Source organism: Nycticebus coucang, chromosome 17 (assembly GCF_027406575.1).
Source record: "Nycticebus coucang isolate mNycCou1 chromosome 17, mNycCou1.pri, whole genome shotgun sequence".
NCBI classification, from domain to species: domain Eukaryota; kingdom Metazoa; phylum Chordata; class Mammalia; order Primates; family Lorisidae; genus Nycticebus; species Nycticebus coucang.
Window position 1 is genome coordinate 64,052,539 of NC_069796.1, and position 22,116 is coordinate 64,074,654.

At 36.2% G+C, this 22,116-nt stretch overlaps 1 protein-coding gene across 4 annotated transcripts in view; it reads right to left on the reverse strand.

Annotated features, from left to right (window-relative positions):
• GABRB2 (gamma-aminobutyric acid type A receptor subunit beta2) overlaps positions 1-22,116 on the reverse strand; it is a 284,112-nt gene that overhangs the window by 146,137 nt on the left and 115,859 nt on the right. For all 4 annotated transcript variants that reach the window (XM_053567112.1, XM_053567110.1, XM_053567113.1 and 1 more), the window contains exon 6: positions 9,163-9,245. In XM_053567112.1, the coding sequence (XP_053423087.1) occupies positions 9,163-9,245 (83 nt within the window). The remainder of the gene's footprint in view (positions 1-9,162; positions 9,246-22,116) is intronic.

Genomic DNA, 22,116 nt, shown 5'->3' on the forward strand with positions numbered 1-22,116 from the left:
AAAGTAACTTAATTTGAATTCTACACTGTAGGCACAGCTGGCTGAAACATTCTGTCAGCAAGTATATGGCACTACAGATAAGGGCACCTAACTTAGAATGTTAAAGCAAGGGCAGGAATAAAATCTATAAAAGTTTAGAAGGGCAAGGCCATGGTATAGGTTTTAGGTTGGATAGATTTACTAGATCTTGTTATTACTACAAATCTATGGCATATGGAACTTATAAAATACATATAACAAAACTAGTAGTATTATAGTAATATTTTTAATGACTGAAGTTGCTGTTTCTTAGAGTCTATCTATCATGTACAAAGCAATGTTCCAGATTATTTATCTAAATTATTTAATGTAATTCTCATAACAACCCTGTATGGTAGGTTATTATCCTCATTTTATCCACTAGAAAACTGAGACTCAGATAAGTAGGATAACTTTCTCCCTCCACTTAGGTAATCATGGGATTCTGATGATGTCACAAAGGCAGTGAGTAGGATTTCACATTTTTATTTACTTTTAGGCCTTAAAAGGAGATGCCTGACCAATTGTCTCAGTAAACACTTTATGTAGCCCTGTGAAGTGCCTATGAAAATGCTGCTGAGAGAGTTCTACAAACATTTTTCTAATTCTTTGCAGAATCCGAAGGCTGATATTGACTGAAAAACCAACTGTGTTAAGAATGAGAGAACTAAACTCATTCTCTGAGACACTGAGGCTGGCCAGTCCAACTCACTCAGAGATAAGATGAAATAAAAGCACATAAACAAATGGACCAAAAAAGGAATCGTTGGGTTTTTAGTTTTTTGAGCAGCTTATAAATGGGTACAATTGAGAGAATTCCATACTCTTTTTTGGACAAGCAATTCACATGTCCCACATGGAGAACCTGAAGCTAGGGTGAAGATAGCCTGAGGCAGCCTGTTCTTCTGAGGGAGGGAAGAGGCAGACCCAAAGAGGCTCTGCAGCTGATATCAGCATCATCCAGTGGAGCTGGCACAGAATATGACAGAGTAACCCCATGAAAATTGCGCCTGTGGCTCAAAGGAGTAGGGCGCCGGCCCCATATGTGGTAGGTGGTGGGTTCAAACCCAGCCCCAGCCAAAAACAGAAAGGGAAAAAAAAAAAGAAGGAAAGAAAGAAAATTACAGTATCAAATATAGATAAAATTCCCATTTCTGGATGGAGCATATTAAGTGGCCTCACAGTACAAGGGAATGCTGTGTCCTAATGTCACAATGTGATGAAACTATTTTTTTTTTTTTTAAGAGAAGCTTTTGACTTAGTTTTGTTATTTGGTACTTTTAAGATGTCTTTTCCCTGGAAAAACAGGCAAGTATTCTGGTGTCCCTTTCCCAAACTGCCCTGAGAACTTCAGGGAAAGGTATGGACCAGATATATTATGGATGTGTGTATATACATGCCATGCATTTAGGTGGCTATGCTGTGCCACCTCTGATCACAAAGATGACAGGCCCACATAAGTAAAATGTAACTTTTAGAGACAAGGACTGGGAACACCTAGAAATGGATTTCCCTTTTCAGTTTTGGCAGTTCCATGGTCTGCATGGTGATAAATGTTACCAGATCTCCTTTAGTTCTGCAAATCCCACTAATTCCATGGGACATCTCCATTCCTCTCTAAATTTAAGAAAAGCTATGAAGTTAGCATAGTCAATACTAACCTTTTAGAATCCTTAGCACTGTATTTCAAGGCTTGTTTTAAATATCCTTTAAAAAAAAAAAAAAAGTTCTGGCTCGGCGCCTGTGGCTCAAGCGACTAAGGCGCCAGCCACATGCACCTGAGCTGGTGGGTTCGAATCCAGCCTGGGCCCGCCAAACAACAATGACGGCTACAACCAAAAAATAGCTGGGCATTGTGGTGGGCGCCTGTAATCCCACCTACTTGGGAGACGGAGGCAGGAGAAGCGCTTGAGCCTAGGAGTTGGAGGTTGCTGTGAACTATGATGCCACAGCACTCTACCCAGGGCGACAGCTTGAGGCTCTGTCTCAAAAAAAAATTTCTTAGAGATAAACACTTCATCTTGGCAGCACTCTTCACTAATGCAATGCAATTTTACATTCATATATGTATTTATTTAAATTAGAGTTTAAGTATCGCTAATCTGAAAATCTAAAATCTGAAATGCTTCAAAAATCAGAAACTTTTTGAGTAGGACACATAATGTTCAGAGGAAATGTTGGATTAAGGATGCTCAACAATTATGTATGGAAACATACTACTTATAAATATACTGCAAATATTCCAAAATTTGAAAAAAACAAAACAAAACAAAACAAAAAAAAAAAACTAAAGCACTTGTGGTCCTAAGCATGTCAGAATAGGAAATCGGAATACTCGTGCATATTTCCCTTATCTTAATAAAAGAGGCTATGATGTTATCTATTGTTGTTCATCATTATGTATTTTGAGATTATTATAGTGCCTGGTAAATAATTAGTGCTCGATAAATATTTAATGACCTAGTAAATTCTTTCTTTTTTTTTTTTTTTCCGAGACAGAGTCTTGAGCTGTTGCCCTGGGTATAGTGCCATGGAGTCATAGCTCACAGCAACTTCAAACTCTTGGGCTCAAGCAAACCTCTTGCCTTAGTTTTTCTATTTGTAATAGAGGCGGGGTCTGGTCTCGAACTCGTGAACTCAAGCAATCCAAACACTACAGCCTCTCAAGAGTGTGAGGATTATAGGCATGAGCCACCGCGCCTGGCCCCTAGTAAATTCTTGAATGAATAAAGAAACAATAAGCTCAACTTTAATGTTCTCCCACTCCAAGCTGCCCAGAATCAGGTTATACTATCTTCTAAATCAATCAATTTATAACTCAATTTGATTTATAATTCAATCAATTTATAATTATTGTTGATACATTTAAAAGGTGCTAATGATTTAGCCATGTCACAGTTAAGGGTAATTCCCACTTGAGAGAGAGAAGGAAGAAGGGACAGAAGCAGATACAAATGGGAAGGATGAATAGAGAGAAGGAAGAAGGAGAAAGAGAAATAAAGAAAGAGAGGATGGGGGCGGGTCACGGTGGCTCAGGCCTATAATCCGAGCTCTCTGGGAGGTTGAGACGGGTGGACTGCTTGAACTCAGGAGTTCAAGACCAGCCTGAGCAAGACAGAGACTGTGCCTTTACTTAAAAATAAAGCTGGGAGGGAAAGAAGAGAGAGAGGAAGAGAATGAGAATGAATGAATGCCTAGGGTTTGTGTAAAGGAACTGATGGATGAATGAGGTGGAATGTCAGTCATCAGGAGGGAAACTAGTAGTTTGAAGAATGAGATGCTAAACCCATTTCAGTATGCTTATTTAGCAAATGATCTTTTTTATAACAACAGAGCCTGTGTATCATGTATATTATTAATACAATACTACATTTAATTCTCTACAATAATGATTTGCTCTCCATCTAAATATGAATATGTCTCAATTTCCCTTAAGACCAGGCTATCTTCCTGCTTTTTAGTCTAGAGGGCTTAGAGTCAGGGTCTTATAATCTGATCCCTCCAAAATCTGTGTCTCTATTACCACATCAGCACAGAGCCACGGTGTCAGAAAATGTCTGAATGATCATCGACAAATCCCTTTACATCTTTGAGTCTGTCTCTCTAGTTGTAAAGCTGGCAATATTAATATCTACTTTATTTAACTGGGTAACTGTGAACTTAAATGAGATACATAAGTTCAAATGAATTATCATGTTAATTTTTAAATATTCATGTCAATATTATAATTTAAAAACATTAAACACTTGGAGTATCGTCTGTGTCCTTAGACATCAGCTATTTCAAATGAAAAGTAATTTTGGAAGGCTTTTGGAAGGATTTTGGAAGGCTCAAGTGAAATAACATTAGTGAAAGTGCTTCATCCGCCTACAACTATGATTATTTAAAATCTCAGTAAAATTTTACCTCAAAAAATTCTCTTGTGCCTACTCGTTGGCAGCACATATGCCAAAACTGGAACAGAAAAAATGCGCTTACCACAAATATTTATGAGTGGTACATAGCAACACACCAATTTCGAAATATCTTTATATCAATAATTTTATTTTTATTTATTTATTTTTGAGACAGTGTCACACTCTGTTGCCCTGGGTAGAGTACCATTCTCTAGGTCACAGCAACTTCAAACTCCTGGACTGAAGTCATCCTCCAGCCTCAGTCTACCTAGTAGTTGGGACTACAGGTGCTCACCATGATGCCTGGCTATTTTGTATTTTTCTGTTTTTATTCTAGATGGGGTCCCAGTCTTGCTTAGGCTGGTCTCAAACTCCTGATCTCAAGCACTCCACCCGCCTTAGCCTCCTAGAGTGCTAGGATTATAGGCAGGAGCTACCACTCGGCCACATCAGCCATATCAATAATTTTAAATTACACAGAACACACCATCCTAAAGCAAAAGAATATAATTTTTTCTCGTGAGCCCATTGCACATACTCCAAAATAGATCACATTCAAAGATACAAATCAAACCTCAGCAAAATTAAAGGAATAGCAATGGTGCCTTATTTCTTCTCGGGCCACAAGGCTATAAAGGTGGAACTCAAACTCCAACAAAAACCTTCATCCTCACACAAAGGCATGGAAATTAAACAACCATAAAGGACGAAATTGTTAATTTCTTCAAACATAACAACAATAAGGATGCAAATTACCAAAACCTGTGGGATATAACAAAAGCAGTACTGAAAGAAAAATTTATTGCACTAGATGCATACATTCAAAAAAAAGAAAGTAAGCAGATCAACTTAAATGAACTTAAATGAGATACATAAGTTAAAATGAATTATCATAAACCATCTTACGGAACTGGAAAAAGAAGAACAATCCAGCAGAAGAAAAGAAAAAAAAAATTAAATAAGAGATTAATGAAATAGAAAGCAGAGAAATCATTGAGAAAATAAAACAAAAAGTGGTTTTTCAAAAAAGTCAATAAAATAGATAAACCTTTGGCAAGATGAACTAGAAACAGAAAAGTAAAATCTCTAGTAATCTCAGTCAGAAACAATAAAGGGGAAATAACAATACATGCCATAGAGACACAAGAGATAATCTTTGAATACTACAAGAAACACTATATCCAGAAATTTGATGTGGAGAAAATGGATCAATACTTGGAATGACACCCTCTCCCTAGACTTAATCAAGAAATATGTCTCCTAAACAGACCAATTTCAAGCACTGAGATCAAAGAAACAATAAAAGAACTCACCCAACAAAAAAATGCCCTCATCCAGATGGCTTCACACCAGAATTCTATCAAATGTTCAAAGATTTATACCCATTCTACAGAAACTATTCCAAAAAGTTGAGAAGAAAGCAATCTTCCCTAACATGTTCTATGAAGCAAACATCACCTTGATACCAGAACTAAAGACCCAACTAAAAAGGAGAACTTTAGACCAATTTTACTAATGAATATAGATGCAAAAATTCTCAATAAAATCCTAGCCAATAGATTACAGCTTCTTACTAAAAAGTCATACATCACAATCAAGTAGGTTTCATTTTAGGGATGCAAGGTAACATACTCAAGCCCATAAATGTAATTCACCATCTCAACAGAAGCAAAAACAAAGACTATATGATCCTTTGAATAGATGCAGAAAAAGCATTCGATACAATTCAACATCCCTTTCTAATTAGAGCTCTGAAGAATATTTCTTAAACTGATCAAAGTCATCTACGACAAACTCACAGCTAATATTATACTGAATGATATAAAAATGAAAGCTTTCCTGCTCGGAACTGGAACATGACAAGGTTGTCCTTTATTACCACTACTATTCAACATAGACGGAAGTTCTAGCCAATATTATCAGTCAAGAGAAGGTAATAAAGGGCATCAAAGTGGGAGCAGAGGAAGAAACTCCCTCTTTGCCAACAATATGATCTTATACTTAGAGAACCCCAAAGACTCAACTACTGGAAGTGATTAAAAACATAACAGTAATGTCTCAGGATATAAAATCAATGTCCACAAATCATAGCCTTCAAATATGCCAATAACAGGAAAGATGAAAAGCTAATCAAGGACACAATTCCCTTCGCAGTACCTTCAAAGAAAATGAAATATCTAGGAATATATCTAACAAAAGAGATAAAGAACTTCTATGAACAAAGCTAGGAAACCGTTAAGAAAAGAAATAGCAGAAGATACTAACAAATGGAAGAATATACCATGCTCTTGACTAGGAAGAATCAACATTGTTGAAATGTCTATACTTTCCAAAGCAATCTACAGAGTCAATGTAATCCCCATTAAATTACCAACATCATGATTTCAAGATTTGGAAAAAATAATTCTTCATTTTGTATGAAACCTTAAAAAACCCTGGATAGCTAAGGCAATTCTTAGTAATAAAGCTGAGGGCACTCACCTACCAGACTTTAGGCTGTACTACAAGGCTGTAGTGATCAAATCAGTATCATATTGGCACAAAAATAGAGACATAGACATCTGGAACTGAATAGAAAACTATGAGATGAAACTCATATTTTACAGCCACTTGATCTTTGATAAACTAAACAATAACAAACATGGGGGGAAAGAATCCCTATTCAACAAATGGGGAGAACTAGATATCCACATGTAAAAGACAGAAATTGGACCTACACCTTTCTCAACTCACTAAAATTGATTCAAGATGAATAAAAGATCTAAATCTAAAGCATGAAACAATAGAAATTCTCAAAGAAAGTGTGGGGGAAACACTTGAAGGTATCAGGCTGGGGAAAGACTTTATGAAGAAGATTCCAGTGGCAACTGCAATAACAACAAAGATAAACAGAAGGGACTTAATTAAACTGAATAGCTTCTGTACAGCTAAGGAGACAACAACCAAAGCAAATAGACAACAATCAAAATGGGAAAATATATTTGTATATTATGAATTGGACAAAAGGTTAAAAACTAGGATCTATAAAGAACTCAAATTAAGCTACATAAAAAGAGCCAATAATTCTTTATATCAATAGGCAAGAGAGATGAATAGAACTTTTTCTAAAGAAGACAGATGAATGGCTAATGAACATGAAAAAAATGTTCACCATCCCTAATTATCAGAGTAATGCAAATTAAAACCACCTGAGATATCACCTAACCCCAGTGAGAATGGCCCACATCACAAAATCTCAAAGCTACATGTGCTGCCACAGATGTGGAGAGAAGGGAACACTTTTCCACACCCCTGCTGGTAGAATTGCAAACTAATACAACCTTTTTGGAATGAAATACGGAGAATCCTCAAAGAACTCAAACTAGACCTCCTATTTGATCCTGCAATCCCATTACTGGGCATCTACCCAGAAGAAAAAAAAAATCATTTTATCATAAGGACGTTTGCACTAGACTATTTATTGCTACTCAATTTACAATTGCCAAATTGTGGAAACAACCTAAATGCCCACCAATGCAGGAATGGATTAATAAGCTGTGGTATATGTATACCATGGAATACTATTTAGCCACTAAAAAAGATGGCGACTTTACATCTTTTGCATTAACCTGGATGGAAACGAAACACATTCTTCTTAGTAAAGCATCACAAGAATGGAAAAGCAAGAATCCCATGTACTCAATTTTAATATGAGGACAATGGATGCAGGGGGTGTGGGGATGGTGGAATGAAGAGAAGGAAGAAGGGAGGGTATGTGACACACCCCTTACGGGCAGGACACAAGTATAAGAAGAACTTCACCTTAAAAAATGCAAGCAGTATAATCTGATTCTTTGTACCCTCAATGAACACCCAACAATAAAAAAATAATAATTTTAAATTACAAAAGAATTTGAACTTTGAAGAGCATTATTTTTCTTCTTCTTCTTCTTTTATTTTATTATTATTTTTTTTTTTTTGCAGTTTTTGGCCAGGGCTGGGTTTGAACCTGCCACCTCGGGCATATGGGGCCAGCGCCCTACTCCTTTGAGCCACAAGCACCACCCTGAAGAACATTATTATACTCTCTAAATTATAATGTAGGTTAAGATAACGCAGCACATAACATGATCCTAAAATTGTGTGTGTAAAATTAATCACTGAAACCCTATAGACCAATTTCAGTAAGTAGCTCTGGAAGGCAAAAATCTAATTTGAAAATAATGATGATTTGGAGTACAATCATGCAATAAGATTCTTCAAAAATACATGCAAATTTAATTATCCCTGGAAACTCTTGAAATGGGTAAAAATGCCCACAATGTGTCATAAGTGTCATATTTCTGCTCAGAGCAGTGCCTCAGAGTCATGCTGCTTGCCACACTAACATTTCTCACAAAGGTTGTGAATATCCTCACAGCAGTCCAGTCACTTATTGTCTAGAATACTGGATATAAAATTGTAAGCTTCCAATTATTTGGTGGGATAAAGTATGAAAGCATTGCAAAGAAGTGACAGAGAAAAGAGATTCAAAATGCTCTTCTACCTGAAACCACTTCCCTATGTGACCTCTAAAATGGAGATGGGTTATAAAATCAACATTTCAGCCCACCTAATAACATGGGTGACCGAACCATCGACCTGGAAGCTAAAACCAGGGCCCAGAAAACTACATTGCAAAAAAGTCAGTATATTAAAAAAAAAAGAACACACACACACATCCTAACCTTGCCCATCATATGACCTTCAGAAAAATAAAAAATATAGACACTGAAAATAGTCCCTCAAAACAAACAAAAAAATCATTCCATTAAAGTATCTTCGGTGAATGTGTTAACTAATGTGGAAGGCCACATTTATCTTACAATTACCAAAAGAGAAAGCTGATGAGCGGCAACAACAGTATGGACATCTTTGTGACACACTGCCACCTCCACTTATTTTCCCAAGCTTCTTGTAGCTGTTTGCACCAATTCCATATTTTAAATTCCTGAAATAGTCCTTGGTACTTTTCCAGGCCCTGAACATTCTCCTTTTATTGCCAGATTATTTCTTCCTTAAACATCTCTCCCAAAGATTTAGAGAGGAGACCAAGATTGTAGAGGCATTATTGAGGGAAGAAGCTGTCAGTGCTTCCCTCCTCCAAATATGGTGTCCTAGCAGAGCCTTTGCAGAATCTGTGGTCTTAATATAACCCGAGTAGGAGTCGTCTGCCTAAGGAGAACCTTAAATCACAGTTCAATCTAGCTGAATTTTCAGAAAGACTTACAGCTTTCAATTTCCAAGGTGCAGTTCTGTTCATCCAGTGGGTACCGCCTTAGATCCATCATGCAGGCAGCTGTGGTTGTAATTCTGCAGAAAAAAACAGCAGTAATATGTGTTATTAGTACATCTATAATTGGAGTTGGAAATTTAAATCCAACTATCAAAGTGGAGACTGATTTAGCCTAAGCTCTAATGAAAAATACTGACACCATTTTGCCTAAGCATTTTCCTTTATGAGTATCATGCTGATTTATAAAATAAAGAGATTGGATTAAATCAGTATTTCCCACAGTGTGGTCCATTAATTATTTGTACCAAAGTCACCTGGGAGTGTTCAACAGGCTTCCAGAATGCCTTGAGGTGAAGCAAGGTGTTTCCAGTTCTCTATCTTACAAGCATTGGTGGTGACTGAGAATATGAGCAAAAATCCCCACCCCTTCTCACATTGGTTTTCTTGTTTCTTTCTCAAGACACTATCAACCTGAACTTTGACCCATCATTTTTCACCTTCCTATTCATAGTATAGTGCTTTACCAGTGTGTTCATACAACATAAAAGCAGCTTTTCATCTACCACCTGATTTGTTATGTCCTGAGTAATCTCATATTCTCATGACCCCTTAGAGTTTCCTCTTAGGGGCTGGCAGAGTTATTTGGAACTCTTAGTACCTTTATTATTTTATCACAGAAAAATAAATATGTTCCTTCAATTTATATTATTTTTCTCTAATCTTTCTATTTAAGACCTTCTAGGATCCTCCCCCCAAAAAAATACAGTTCTGAAAGATTTATCAATTTGTGTTTTTTGATCAATGAGAAGCATAAGGTCAGGAAATAACACAAAGTTTTAGAACACAATCGATGTCAGTATGAACTCCAACGTTATGTAATGAATCTAACAGAGTGTCTGGCACATAGTAAACCCTTTAAAAATTCACATCTACTGTAGGACACTAAAGTAGAAGTTAATATTGACTTTGGCCAACTTAGGCTTAATCTACTGTGAGGGGTTATTAGGCTATCTTTAGGGAACAGAGAAAGAAGATAAAGGTCCAGCTTGGGAGAAACTGTCTACAGCTAGACCTTTTTTATTTAAAAAAATATTTAGACAAAGCTTAAGCCAGTAATCCAGTGGACTGACTTTGCAGAATTTCTCAGGCAGGTGTGAGAGTCTCACCCCATAGTTACAGAAGGAAAAGATGTGATTAATTTAATGTAAACTATGCTTGCCTCCTGATTTTGATTCTGGTTTCATTAAGGTTTGTGGTTTGTTGATTTTTGTTTTCCTTTTTCATAGTAGGTCTTCTACGGCTCATGTTGTTGATTCTGATTCCTTTATTTCTTTCACTGAGTCCTGTTGGCTACCCTGCATCAATTCCTGAACACCTGCACCGCCTCCCTCAGAGTCCGTCCGTGTTCCCACTACTCGTGTGTCACTGCAGCAGCTCGGTCCCCTAGCCTCTCCAGGTGCCTCCCCACTCTCCAAGATCAACAAAATAGAGAGTCTTTTAAAAACATAAATTAGATTTGATCTTAGTGAGAAAAATCTAAAGTCCTGGTTATGGCTTACTGTGCCTTAAATATTCTAAATATTAAATATTGAAAATTATAACTCCTTTTTTCCTTCATGGAATTATCTCATACCACATTCCCACACTGTGTCTTCACATATACTCCCTCTCTCTAGGATATCTGTCTCCCTGATATTCACAGAGACCTCTCCTCTTCTCATCCTTCACCTCAAAAGTCCTCCCATGCAATCCACCCAAAGTGGTTGCCTTTACTAATGCTTCCTTGTTAGCTTTCTGTTTATTTCTTTCAAGCGATTATCACAACCTGAATTCATCTTGCTTAATTTTTAAAGAACTACAGTATTTCTCTCAACAAATTTTAAGCTGTTAAGAGCACAGATGTTCTTCTATTCACTGTTAAGTCGCCCAATAAATATCTATTGAATGAATAAATATGTGAATTAATAAAGAGGCTAACAGTTGGCTTTACTTGACGTAAGTTTTTCCATTTTGAGGATTATTTTAATGCCTTACGTCTCTTCTTTTTTATCAATTTAAAATTATAATGTGTCTTAAGTTGTAGAGGTTCTTTTTATATTTTTAACAATAGATAAATTTGAATTCATTTAATTAACATTACATAAATACTACCCGAGTTTATCTTATCACATTGTTTGCTTCTGCTTTTATTAAAAGTTACCTAATTCCTAAATTCCATAAATTCTACTAAAATTAGCATTCACATTTTACTCTTTACTCATGTTTAAAAAATGACAACTTATTTTAACCTTGTGACGTTCGGCTGAATATTTCACTGGTCCACTGATTTTTTTTTATTTCTTTGTGTGGCGTTATATGTAGATACAATCAGAGCTGGCACCAATACAGAGACCACTACTATACAGAAGAGAAATTGTTCATGGAGAAATTGTTCACCTAATTCATAAAGTTAGGTGTATGAAAGATACCAAATACAAATGCTATTTACATTCAATGGCAGAAATAATCCCTGTCTTGAGAAACTAGAGAAAATTAACTTCATCAGATAGGATGAATGCAAAAAGATATGAAAGTTGCAAAAAAAGAGAGAGCCAAGGACAGAAAGCCTGCCTGTGTAAATGAGTGAAGTTTGCAATTGCTGGTAGATTGTGATTCACACTTTCTGCCGATACCTGTTCATGGCAACTAACATCTGTGGACTACTGCTGCAAACATGAAATAATAAAATAGTAATAATAATAATAATAATAATTTGACTAATGCTATTGCATGAGCAATGAGTTATGCTCATATTTTTAAAATAAAGTAAAAGAAAAGTGGTTTTCTCACAACAACATTCTTACGGAGGCCAGCACTTTATTGGGTTTTTAAAAATGGTATAATTAATAAAGCTAAAGCATATTAGAAATGTCTTCTAGTTAATATTTATAAAACATCTGTAAGTGTCTCTTACTGGATCAAAACAGGAACTCTGGAGCCAAAATAATCCATTTAAAATCCTGCTCATGTAGACAAGGATGTGTGACCTTAAACATGTCACTTGCATTCTCTGACACTTGGTTGCCCCATCTTGAAAATTTCGATTAAAAACTTTCCATCAAAGTTCATTGTCAGATTTAATAAAAAATAAAGGAAAATTTTAACTTGTAAAATGCTCCATAACTTTTGTTATAGTTATTACTACATGTTATTGAGCAAATACAGTGTTAACTCAGAGGTTATCTAGTAGTCTGAGTATATGTTTATATACACGAAGTAAGTGTTTATATACACGAAGACATACACACACACTTATAAACAAAGCAGAGATACCAATATCAATGTACATAGTTCCCCAATATATAAATATGCAAAATAAATAATTACTCCATAAGTGCCTATGGAACTCTATAAGACTAAGTATAAATTTATAACAGACCTGCATCTTTGTAAGGTGCTTTATAAGATCAGGAACAAGATCTGTTTTTGCCATAGTTGTATCTCTAGCCATTTGCTAAATCTCTGGTACTTAGCTAAGTTGTTAAGTCACCAACACTGGTTAAAATAATATCAACAACAGTAAATAAAACAAAGAGAGGAATCCATAAGCATTTTCAAACTGAGGATTTTGACACAGTTCTAAGTTCCTGATTTAACTATGTAAAAAATTCTCTAATCAACGTGTTTGTTCTTTTTTGTTTTTTTTTTTTCATTTTCAGATTAATATGAGGATACAAACATTAGGCTACAATGTTAATGTGTGTTAGGTAAGGTCCCTGTTGTAGTTGTGCCATATACCCTTACATTGTACCCATTAGGTGAGAGTAACCCTCTCTGCTTCCCTCTTCTGCCTGCCTCCTCCCAGCCTGAATTAAATTGTGTTTTTCTCATGTGTGGGTATGAATTAGTGTGCAAATCAAAACCACCTTGTGATGTAACCTAACCCCGGTGAGAATAGCCAACATCACAAAGTCCCACCCAAAGCTGCAGATGCTGGCATGGATGTAGAGAGAGGGGAACACTTTCACACTGTTGATGGAACTGCAAACTAATACAGCTTCTTTGAAAAGAAGTTTGGAGAATCCTCAGAGAATTCAAAATAGATCTGCAATTTGATTCTGCAATCCCAGTACTAGGTATCTACACAAAAGGGAAAAAAAATCATTTTATCCTAAGAACTTTTGCACAAGATTATTTATCACAGCTCCATTTACAATCACCAAGATGTGGAATCAACCCAAGTGTCCATCAAACCATGAATGGATTAATAAATATGTATACCTTGGAATGCTATTCAGCCATAAAAAGATGGAGACTTTACATCTTTTGTATTAACCTGGACAGAATTGGAGAATATTCTCTTTAGCAAAGTATCACAAGAATGGAAAAGCAAGTATCCAGTGTGTTTGATACTAGCATAAAGCTGGTAGATGAACTAATTCTCAAATAAATTTGAAAGTTAAAATTATTCTTATAAAACAAGCAACCCTGAACGAATCTTGTTCAGAAAACCACAGGGATAAGCATCTAAATACATTCTTTGAGACTTTTAGACTTATAACAGGGCTGAATTTCTAGAGGAATAAGGCAATACAATAAGCACACTATTTCATCAAAATGCCTTTTGGAATCAGGCCAAACATCATTAATTGGCCTTAAATAAATCAACACCACTGCTAGAAGTCTTTGAAGTGAAGTTAGTAACCCATTGTGCAGGTATCTTGATTAAGTTTTAAGACCATTATAAAATATACAGAGCTATCAGTGTCTTCAGTCAAAGGAAGCAGCCCATCACGCCTCCAGAATGTGTCTTATTTACCTGTGGCAAATTTCCTGTAGTTTTCTTGCATGGGCACGTTCTATTGCATGAATGAACTGAATTGTATTCTATTGCATGACAAAGGCCACGGTGGGGATCTGCCAATATTTTGACTGGGCAAAAATTTCTTTTTATTACTTAGCTATTGGGTACTGTCATCCAAAATTTACTCCCATCATAAAATACTAACATAGAGCAAGAAAACTAAATACACACATAGCCTAAAACAGTCACTCTAGATGCCTAACAGGCATCTATAAAATCAAGAAATACAGCACCTAAGACAGAATTTTCTACCAAATCCTTAATAGAAATTTTATAGTGTAATTTTTTTGACAGTTTATTAATCCATTTATTTGTTTTTTTTACAGTAAGTATGTTCTCTTTTTACTCTTTTTTATCAACGTCATTTAAGTGTGCTGTAGAAGTTTTTTTATTTTACCCTCCCTCCGCCCATCCTCCTTCCTCCTTCCCCTCCTTCTCCCCCTTCCCCCTATTCTTAGGTTATAACTGGGTTATAGCTTTCATGTGAAAACCATAAATTAGTTTCATAGTAGGGCTGAGTACATTGGATACTTTTTCTTCCATTTATAGTGTAATTGACTGAAATTTAATGTTGCTACCATATCATTCCTAATTTGGATCAGAATAGGATAAAGTAATAATAGACACCTTTGTCCCCTACTCAATATAAAAAAAAAAAATCATAATCAAGTTGACACACCTCCCTCAGGCCTTTCGGCAGACTCTTTAAGAGGGGGTTCAAGAGCTAAAATATGTGCTCAAACATGTGCCTAAATATGTAAAAAATTTTTAGGATTTCAAACAGAGATTGTAAGAAAGTGACTTTTAACATTTACTTTGTTGAATTCTTTATCTTGACAACCATCTAATTATTCCATAAAAAATTTTTTTCGACATCTTTGTGTATTAAAAATATCAGCTGTCTTACCCTCCCAACTATATCCAAAACATATTATTCTAATTCACAGCATGCTTTTACTTTGCTCAAAATGTACATTTACCTAAGGGAACAACTTAATCCAATTATAAAGATCGAAAGAATCCTTTGGCATTAGTAGACATCGTTACTAGAGAAAAATAAACGTGTTACAAAGGTCAATTATCAAAAAAATATATAAATATATTTGTGCAAGCTATAAAATAAACTAATTGAAAAACTCTGCTTGGAGAAAGATCCAAATACATGGATCCCTTTAAGCATCAGAGTGTGAAATGAAATGTTAAAAAAGTTCTAGAGAGCACATCTGAGCCTTTTCCCCACTGATAAAATATAAAAATTAAAAAAGTATGCTTTTGCATTCTCTAAAAGACCTGATATTATTCGGTGTCTCACCACCATTTTAAGTAGGAAAAGAAATTAGTTTGTGATTTATATCTCTCCTCTATACTCTTATTTTTTATAAAGTAGGTACACCATTGCTGTAGGGGTTAGATGACTTTCACTTTGACTCACTAACAATAAAAATACCTAATATTAATTGATCAGTTACTGAGTCCCAGATACTGCATAGTGTTACTAAGTCATGTCATTTAATGCTAAATGAGTCCTATTATTATTCCCATTTTATAGATGAGAAAATTAAAGCACAGAAAGATAGAATGATTTTCTCTGAGAGTCACACAGTGAGTGATAGAGTTAGGATTTGAATCTAAGATGTCTGACCCCAGAGCCCACATACTTAGCAAGTATGCTATAACTAACTAGTCAGTTGACCTTGGTAAAGTTGTTTGGCCTCTCTGGAGCACTGGTTCACTTTTCATATAACAAACAAGCTTAGGGCGGCGCCTGTGGCTCAGTGAGCAGGGCGCTGGCCCCATATACCAAGGGTGGCGGGTTCAAACCCAGCCCCGGCCAAACTGCAACAAAAAAATAGCCAGGTGTTGTGGCGGGCGCCTGTAGTCCCAGCTACTCGGGAGGCTGAGGCAGGAGAATCGCCTAAGCCCAGGAGTTGGAGGTTGCTGTGAGCTGTGTGACGCCACGGCACTCTACTGAGGGCAATAAAGTGAAACTCTGTCTCTACAAAAAAAAAAAAAAACAAGCTTAGAAATTCTATAATCCTATGAAAATACATTGCATGTTCTGTGACCTTGTGTATTTTGTAATTTTGTTTTACCCACACATTGAAATGCTGTATTTCACAGCTGCTCATTCTGTTTTAGTCAATTATGTAGATTAGCCCACCCCAGACATGCAAATACGGGCCTCTCCCCAAGAAGTCCCACTTAATATTTTCCCCTGATTGAAGGTCTCCCTTAGCATTTTTCACCATTCTATCCTCTTGATTTACCTCCACAGAGGCCTTCTGCTCAAATTAAAATCTCTGAGACTCATGCATAATTGTTTTTAAAAGCTCTTTAAAAGTCCTCATATAGAGTCACATGCGCTAATAATGCTCAACTTTGTAATCACCAAAAAAAGTAAGATTGCTTGCAATCATGTTCCCATTTGATAAATCATGCATTTCAGATTAGAGCTATTTGTACTCTTCTGCAGCTGTTTGGCCTTCTGTGACTCTGGTTTTCTGGAATCTTATCCTGTGCAAAGATATTGTGACTATTAAAGGGCTACAAAGGTTTATGCCACAAATACAGGCACATTATGATAGACATTCCCTTAAATAGCATGCCTGTGGAACCAAGCGGCAGTATCTAACACATCTCGTTTGGGGAGTGTATAAATACTATTTGATCAAAAATATAAATAGATACAGATATATTGGCATCAAGCTTTATTATTCTTCTGTTGTCATTCCCTTGTTGACTAAGCTTTCCCAAATTACATTACTGGTGGTCTCACCTACAAATCCTATGCTTATCTCAGAGGTAAGAATATCCTCTCTGTTGTCCAAGTTCTGTCTTTAAGGAAATCTTGAGACTCTGAGAAAAAGTAATCTTTCTATTTTTTAACTTATAATATAACAACTGAAATCTGACTTCAGATCATAGAGTGGAACCAGACTATCTTACAGACTAGAAAGACATATAAAAAGATTTGAGCTCTCTGATTATTTCAAAAGTGATTATGTTTTCATACTTAAAACAATGTTTCAATATGCTGAATACTTTTTACTGCCTTTATTAAGGAATATCTCCAATTGTTTATTCTGATGTGTGACATATCAAAGAATTGTACCTTTTTAGGACAAATTCATAACTTTAATCAATCATTTAATTTTCTTTTTAACAAATTAAAAAAGTAATGGCTTGTAGATGTTGAGGTATAGCTGGCCAGTGATAGACTAAGTTATAATCTTAGCTAGGTTTCTTTCAACTTTTTTCAAATACTTTGCAAATATTATTTTAAAATAGAAACTATACATGCTCATATCTTTCTTTGCTCCTAACCCCCCAGTTTCAACTTCTACCCTGAACCACCAAGCTCTGTGTCCCTAAAAATTGAGCTTTTGGCCCCTCTGGACTTCATAGTGAATGTGACCAATGAGAAGTCTGGATGTAGAGGTGGAGTGAACTCAGGGAGACAGTTTCTTCAGCTCCTTGACTGCAGAACCTGTTTCCAGGGTCCCCTGCCTATGTCTCTTCCAAGGGTAAAAGGCTAGGAAGCTGACAGGTACCTACTGATACCATCTTCATGGGAAAGGGACTGCTGTTCTTCTCTTTGTAAATAGCCCTTCGATCTACCTCATTTTCAGTGTACAACAAGCTTCCTGTCAGGTCCCTGGCTGACAGAATAGATGATTGAAATGCATTTAAAATCAGAGTTTCTTGGGCTGCACCTGTGGCTCAGTGGGTAGGGCGCTGGCTCCACTGAAAGTGATAGGTTCAAACCCGGCCCCGGGCCAGCTAAAACAGCAATGGCAACTGCAACAAAAATAGCCGGGCATTATGGCAAGTGCCTGTAGTCCCAGCAACTCAGGAGGCTGAGGCAAGAGAATCGCCCTAGCCCAAGAACTGGAGGTTGCTGTGAGCTGTGACACCATGGCACCCTACCGAAGGCAACAAAGTGAGACTCTGTCTCAAAATAAATAAATAAATTAAACAAAATAAGAGTTTCTTCTAGTTACACCGTCAAAGAGAAATGTAGAAGCCTTCCATTGCTGGGTCCTTTGTCTTAGGATTTTGGAGGTGACAGAATGGAGTTCCCTCTATCTTAAATGAATGCCCTCTTCCTAATATTCTGGTCTCAGCTCATCACAGCCAACCTAAGAAGGCTTCTCCCAACATCATAGCTAAATCAGACTTACCTCCCCTGGCTACTGTCTCACCCTCAGTTTTATTTTCTTCATCATATTGTCATTATCTGAATATTGTCCTATGCATGTATTTGCTTACTTGCTATTTTCTGTCTCTCCTAGTCGATTCAGAGTCTAAGATCAGGTTCTCCAGAAGCCAACCCTGAAAGAGGTTTATTAAGAATCATCAGTTGTTAAAGATGAGGATCCCTCAAACTGCCACACATAATGTAAGCCTGGCAGAGCCTAAGCCATCCTCGCAATGGAATTCTGTCAGGAGTACTCCCATTAGAGCGACCTCACAGAACACAAATGGCCTTTACGCTCCTCTTTCCCCCATCACTGCAATTCACACACCTACCTAGGACAGGCAGCACCAGTCAACTAAGGAAAAAACATATGTGAAGAATATTTTTTCTCTCTCAGAGTAGAGCACCTGCTGGGAGTCAGGGGGCATCTCTTTCAGGGGTTGATCCAGCCTTGAACACGCCCTCCCATGTATTTTCCTTGCAGTATTTGGTTGCCACTATGATAACCTTAACCACTCTACCAAAGAAAGTTTTACTACTGTTGTTGCTATGATGCTGTTTTTTTTTTTTTTTTTAACATGCAAAATAAATCACTTAAAAGTTCCCTCCTGTCACATGCTGCCAATTCAGGGTGCACTTCTGACTCTTGAAGCTCCACAAACGCTGCCATTTCAGGCCTCTTTGCCCTTCCAATGTCTAATGGCAAATGATTTTCATCTAAATGGTATTTTTGCTATTTAAGAGTTATGTTCTTTACCGAGAATAAACAGTAAATATGTGGAAGAATGCTTAATACCATTAGAAACCACAAATTTGCATTAGAAGTACAAATTAAACCATGACAATTATTGCTTATATAAGCAGCAAAAAAATTAAAGGAATTATAATAACTAGTAGAACAGATTCTACAGGGAAACAGATCCTCTTGTACATGCTGTTGGTAGGGCTGAAGACTGGTATAAACTTTCTGGAGGCCAAGTAATCAAAACCATTAATCAAAACCCACTGAGTATGCAAACCTTTGCTCATAAAATTCCACTTAAAGAAATTAATGTGAAGACAAAATTCTGCAAAACTATATATAAGGATTTTAAGTGCAACTTTAAATGAATTTTGATCTGGACACATGATGCAATAAAGGAACTCTGAGAAGAGTAAGGACATGGGAAAATTTCTTGGTACATTACAAGAAAAAGCATATTAGAACGCAATTTATGCAGTATTAGTTTACATGTAATTAAAAAGGTATATTAAACATACAAAATAAGCTGTGGAAGCATAGTTGATTTTTGTTTTCTTATATTTTCTGCAGTTTTGCTATTTCTTTTATACAATGAATGTTTTTTTTTTTTTTTTTTCCTCTCTCTCTCTCTGGAAAATGTTACTATGAGAATTTTCCCTGGGTAAGTTTCAACCAAGACTATTCACCAGGACTAACTTATTCTATTTGCAGTAGCACCTATTCTTTACATGAGATTACTTAGACTCCATGGGTTGAAAATGTTGGTCAGCATAACTCTGCTTCAATATAGTGCATGTGCCATTAAAATACTAGTGGAAAATCATAGTTCAATTACAGGTTATCAAAGTAGGAAAGATGATGAAATGAAATCTACACAAATATCTTTCTGATGATCAAATTCCTCCATCATATCTCTGTAATTATTATTCTAATAAATCTCTCCAGTGATTTCAAACTCTCTCTTGAAAGGAATCTATTCTATCTTCGAAAAGCTATGATTACCAGAATGTTTTCTCTATATTTAACAGTTCCATTTTTTAATTGCAAATTATTCATTCACATACTTACAGTACACAATTAAAAAGACTGTATAGCTTTGTGTCTGGAGAGTATTTGTCTTTTTTTTTTTTTTAGGGATTCATGAGAGTTTTTGATATTTTGTTGTCATTGAAGCTATCAATCATTTAATTTTTTTCTTAAACTGCTTTGTGCCAGGAAAAATCCTTCTTTGTCCTGAGATAAGATAAATATTTCACAACAGACATTCCTCCTCCTATTATAATTCAATTTATTGCACTTTGGAGGTACTGTGTTTTTTACAAATTGAAGATTGATGGAACTCTTTGTCTAGCAAGACTGTCAACACTGTTTTTCCAAGAGCATGTGCTCACTTCCTGCTCAGTTCCACATATTGGTAATTGCAGTTGTTTTGAGGCACCATAAATCAGATGCATATAAGACAACAAATCTAGTGGACAAAAGTTCCATGTGTTCTGACTGCTTCACTGAATGAACCTTTTCCCATCTCTCTCCCTCTCCTTTTTCCTTGAGACCCAACAATATTAAAATTAGGCCTTTTAATAACCTGTATTCAAGTTCAAAGAAGAATCCCAAATCTCTCACTTCAACGCAAAAGCTAGAAATGATTAAGCTTAGCGAGGAAGGTGTGCTGAGAGTTGAAATAGATTGAAAGCTAGTTCCCTCAAACCAGTTAGCTAAGTTCTGAATGCAAAGGAAAAATTCTTGAAGGAAATTAAATGTGCTATTCCAGTGAACACAGTATGATAAGAAAATGAAATAACCTAATACCTGATAAGGAGAAAGTTCTAGTGATCTAAATAGAATAGCCACAACATTCCCTTAAGCCACAGCCTAATCCAGAGAAAAGCCCTACTCTGTTAAACTCTAGAAAGGCTGAGGCTTGATGACGAAGATACAGAAGAAAAGTCTGAAGGTAGCAGAGGTTCATTCATTAAGTTTTAGGAAAGAGGTATCTCCATAACAGAAGTGCAAGGTGAAGCAGTAAATGCTGATAGAAAAGCAAATTATACAAAAGATTTAGTTAAGACCACTGATAAGCATAGCTACAGTAAACAACAGAGTTTTGTTGTAGATAAGACAATTTTCTTTTCTTTTTTTTATTAAATCATAGCTGTGTACATTGAAATAATCATGGGGCATCATTCACTAGCTTCACAGACCATTTACCAAGTTTCACATACACCCTTGTAAGACAATTTTCTATTGGAAGAAGCCTTGTGAGACTTGCGTAGCTAGAGAAGTCAGCGCCTGGCTTCCAAGTTTCCCAACACAGGCTAACTCTCTTGTTAGGGGGTAAGGCAGCTATTTGCTTTACATTAAAGCCAATGCTCTTTTTCCATTCCAAAAATACTGAGGCCCTTTACAAATATGCTAAATTTACCCTGTCCATGCTCTATAAATGGAACAACAAAGCCCAGAGGCCAGCATGTCTTTTTGTAGCATGGTTTACTAATAAGCATTCTAAGTCCACTTTGGAGACCTACTTCTCAGAGAAAAAGATTATCTTCCAAATACTGATAATGCACCTGGTCACCCAAGAGCTCTGATAGCAAGGTACAACGTTTTATGCCTGCTATCCCTACATCCATTTTGAAGCCAATGTTGCAATAAATAATTTTGATCTTCAAGTCTTATTAGTTAAAATATACATTTTGTAAGGCTACAGTTTCCATACATAATGATTTCTCTGATGGATCTGGAAGAAGCACATTGAACACCTTCTGGAAAGGATTCACAGATGAATTCATCCAGATCCCTGGATGCCTTTAAGAACATTTGTGAGTCAGTGCAGCAACATTAACCAGAATTTGGAAAAAGTTGATTATTACCTTCATGAATGATTTAGAAGAGCTCAATACTTCAGTAAAGGATATCACTACACGTAAGGCAGAAACAGTAAAAGAAGTGGGGTTAGAAAGAGAGCCCGAAGATATCCCTGCATTACTGTGATCACATAATGAAACATGAATGAATGAGGATGAGCAAAGGAAGGAGATTCGTGACTTGGAATCTACCCTGTTGCATGACCAGAGATGCGAACAAACAGCAGCTTTGCCATGGGTGTAAAGTCGCTCCTGTAATTATTAAGTCAAGAAACAGACTACACAAAATGGGATGGTGTGT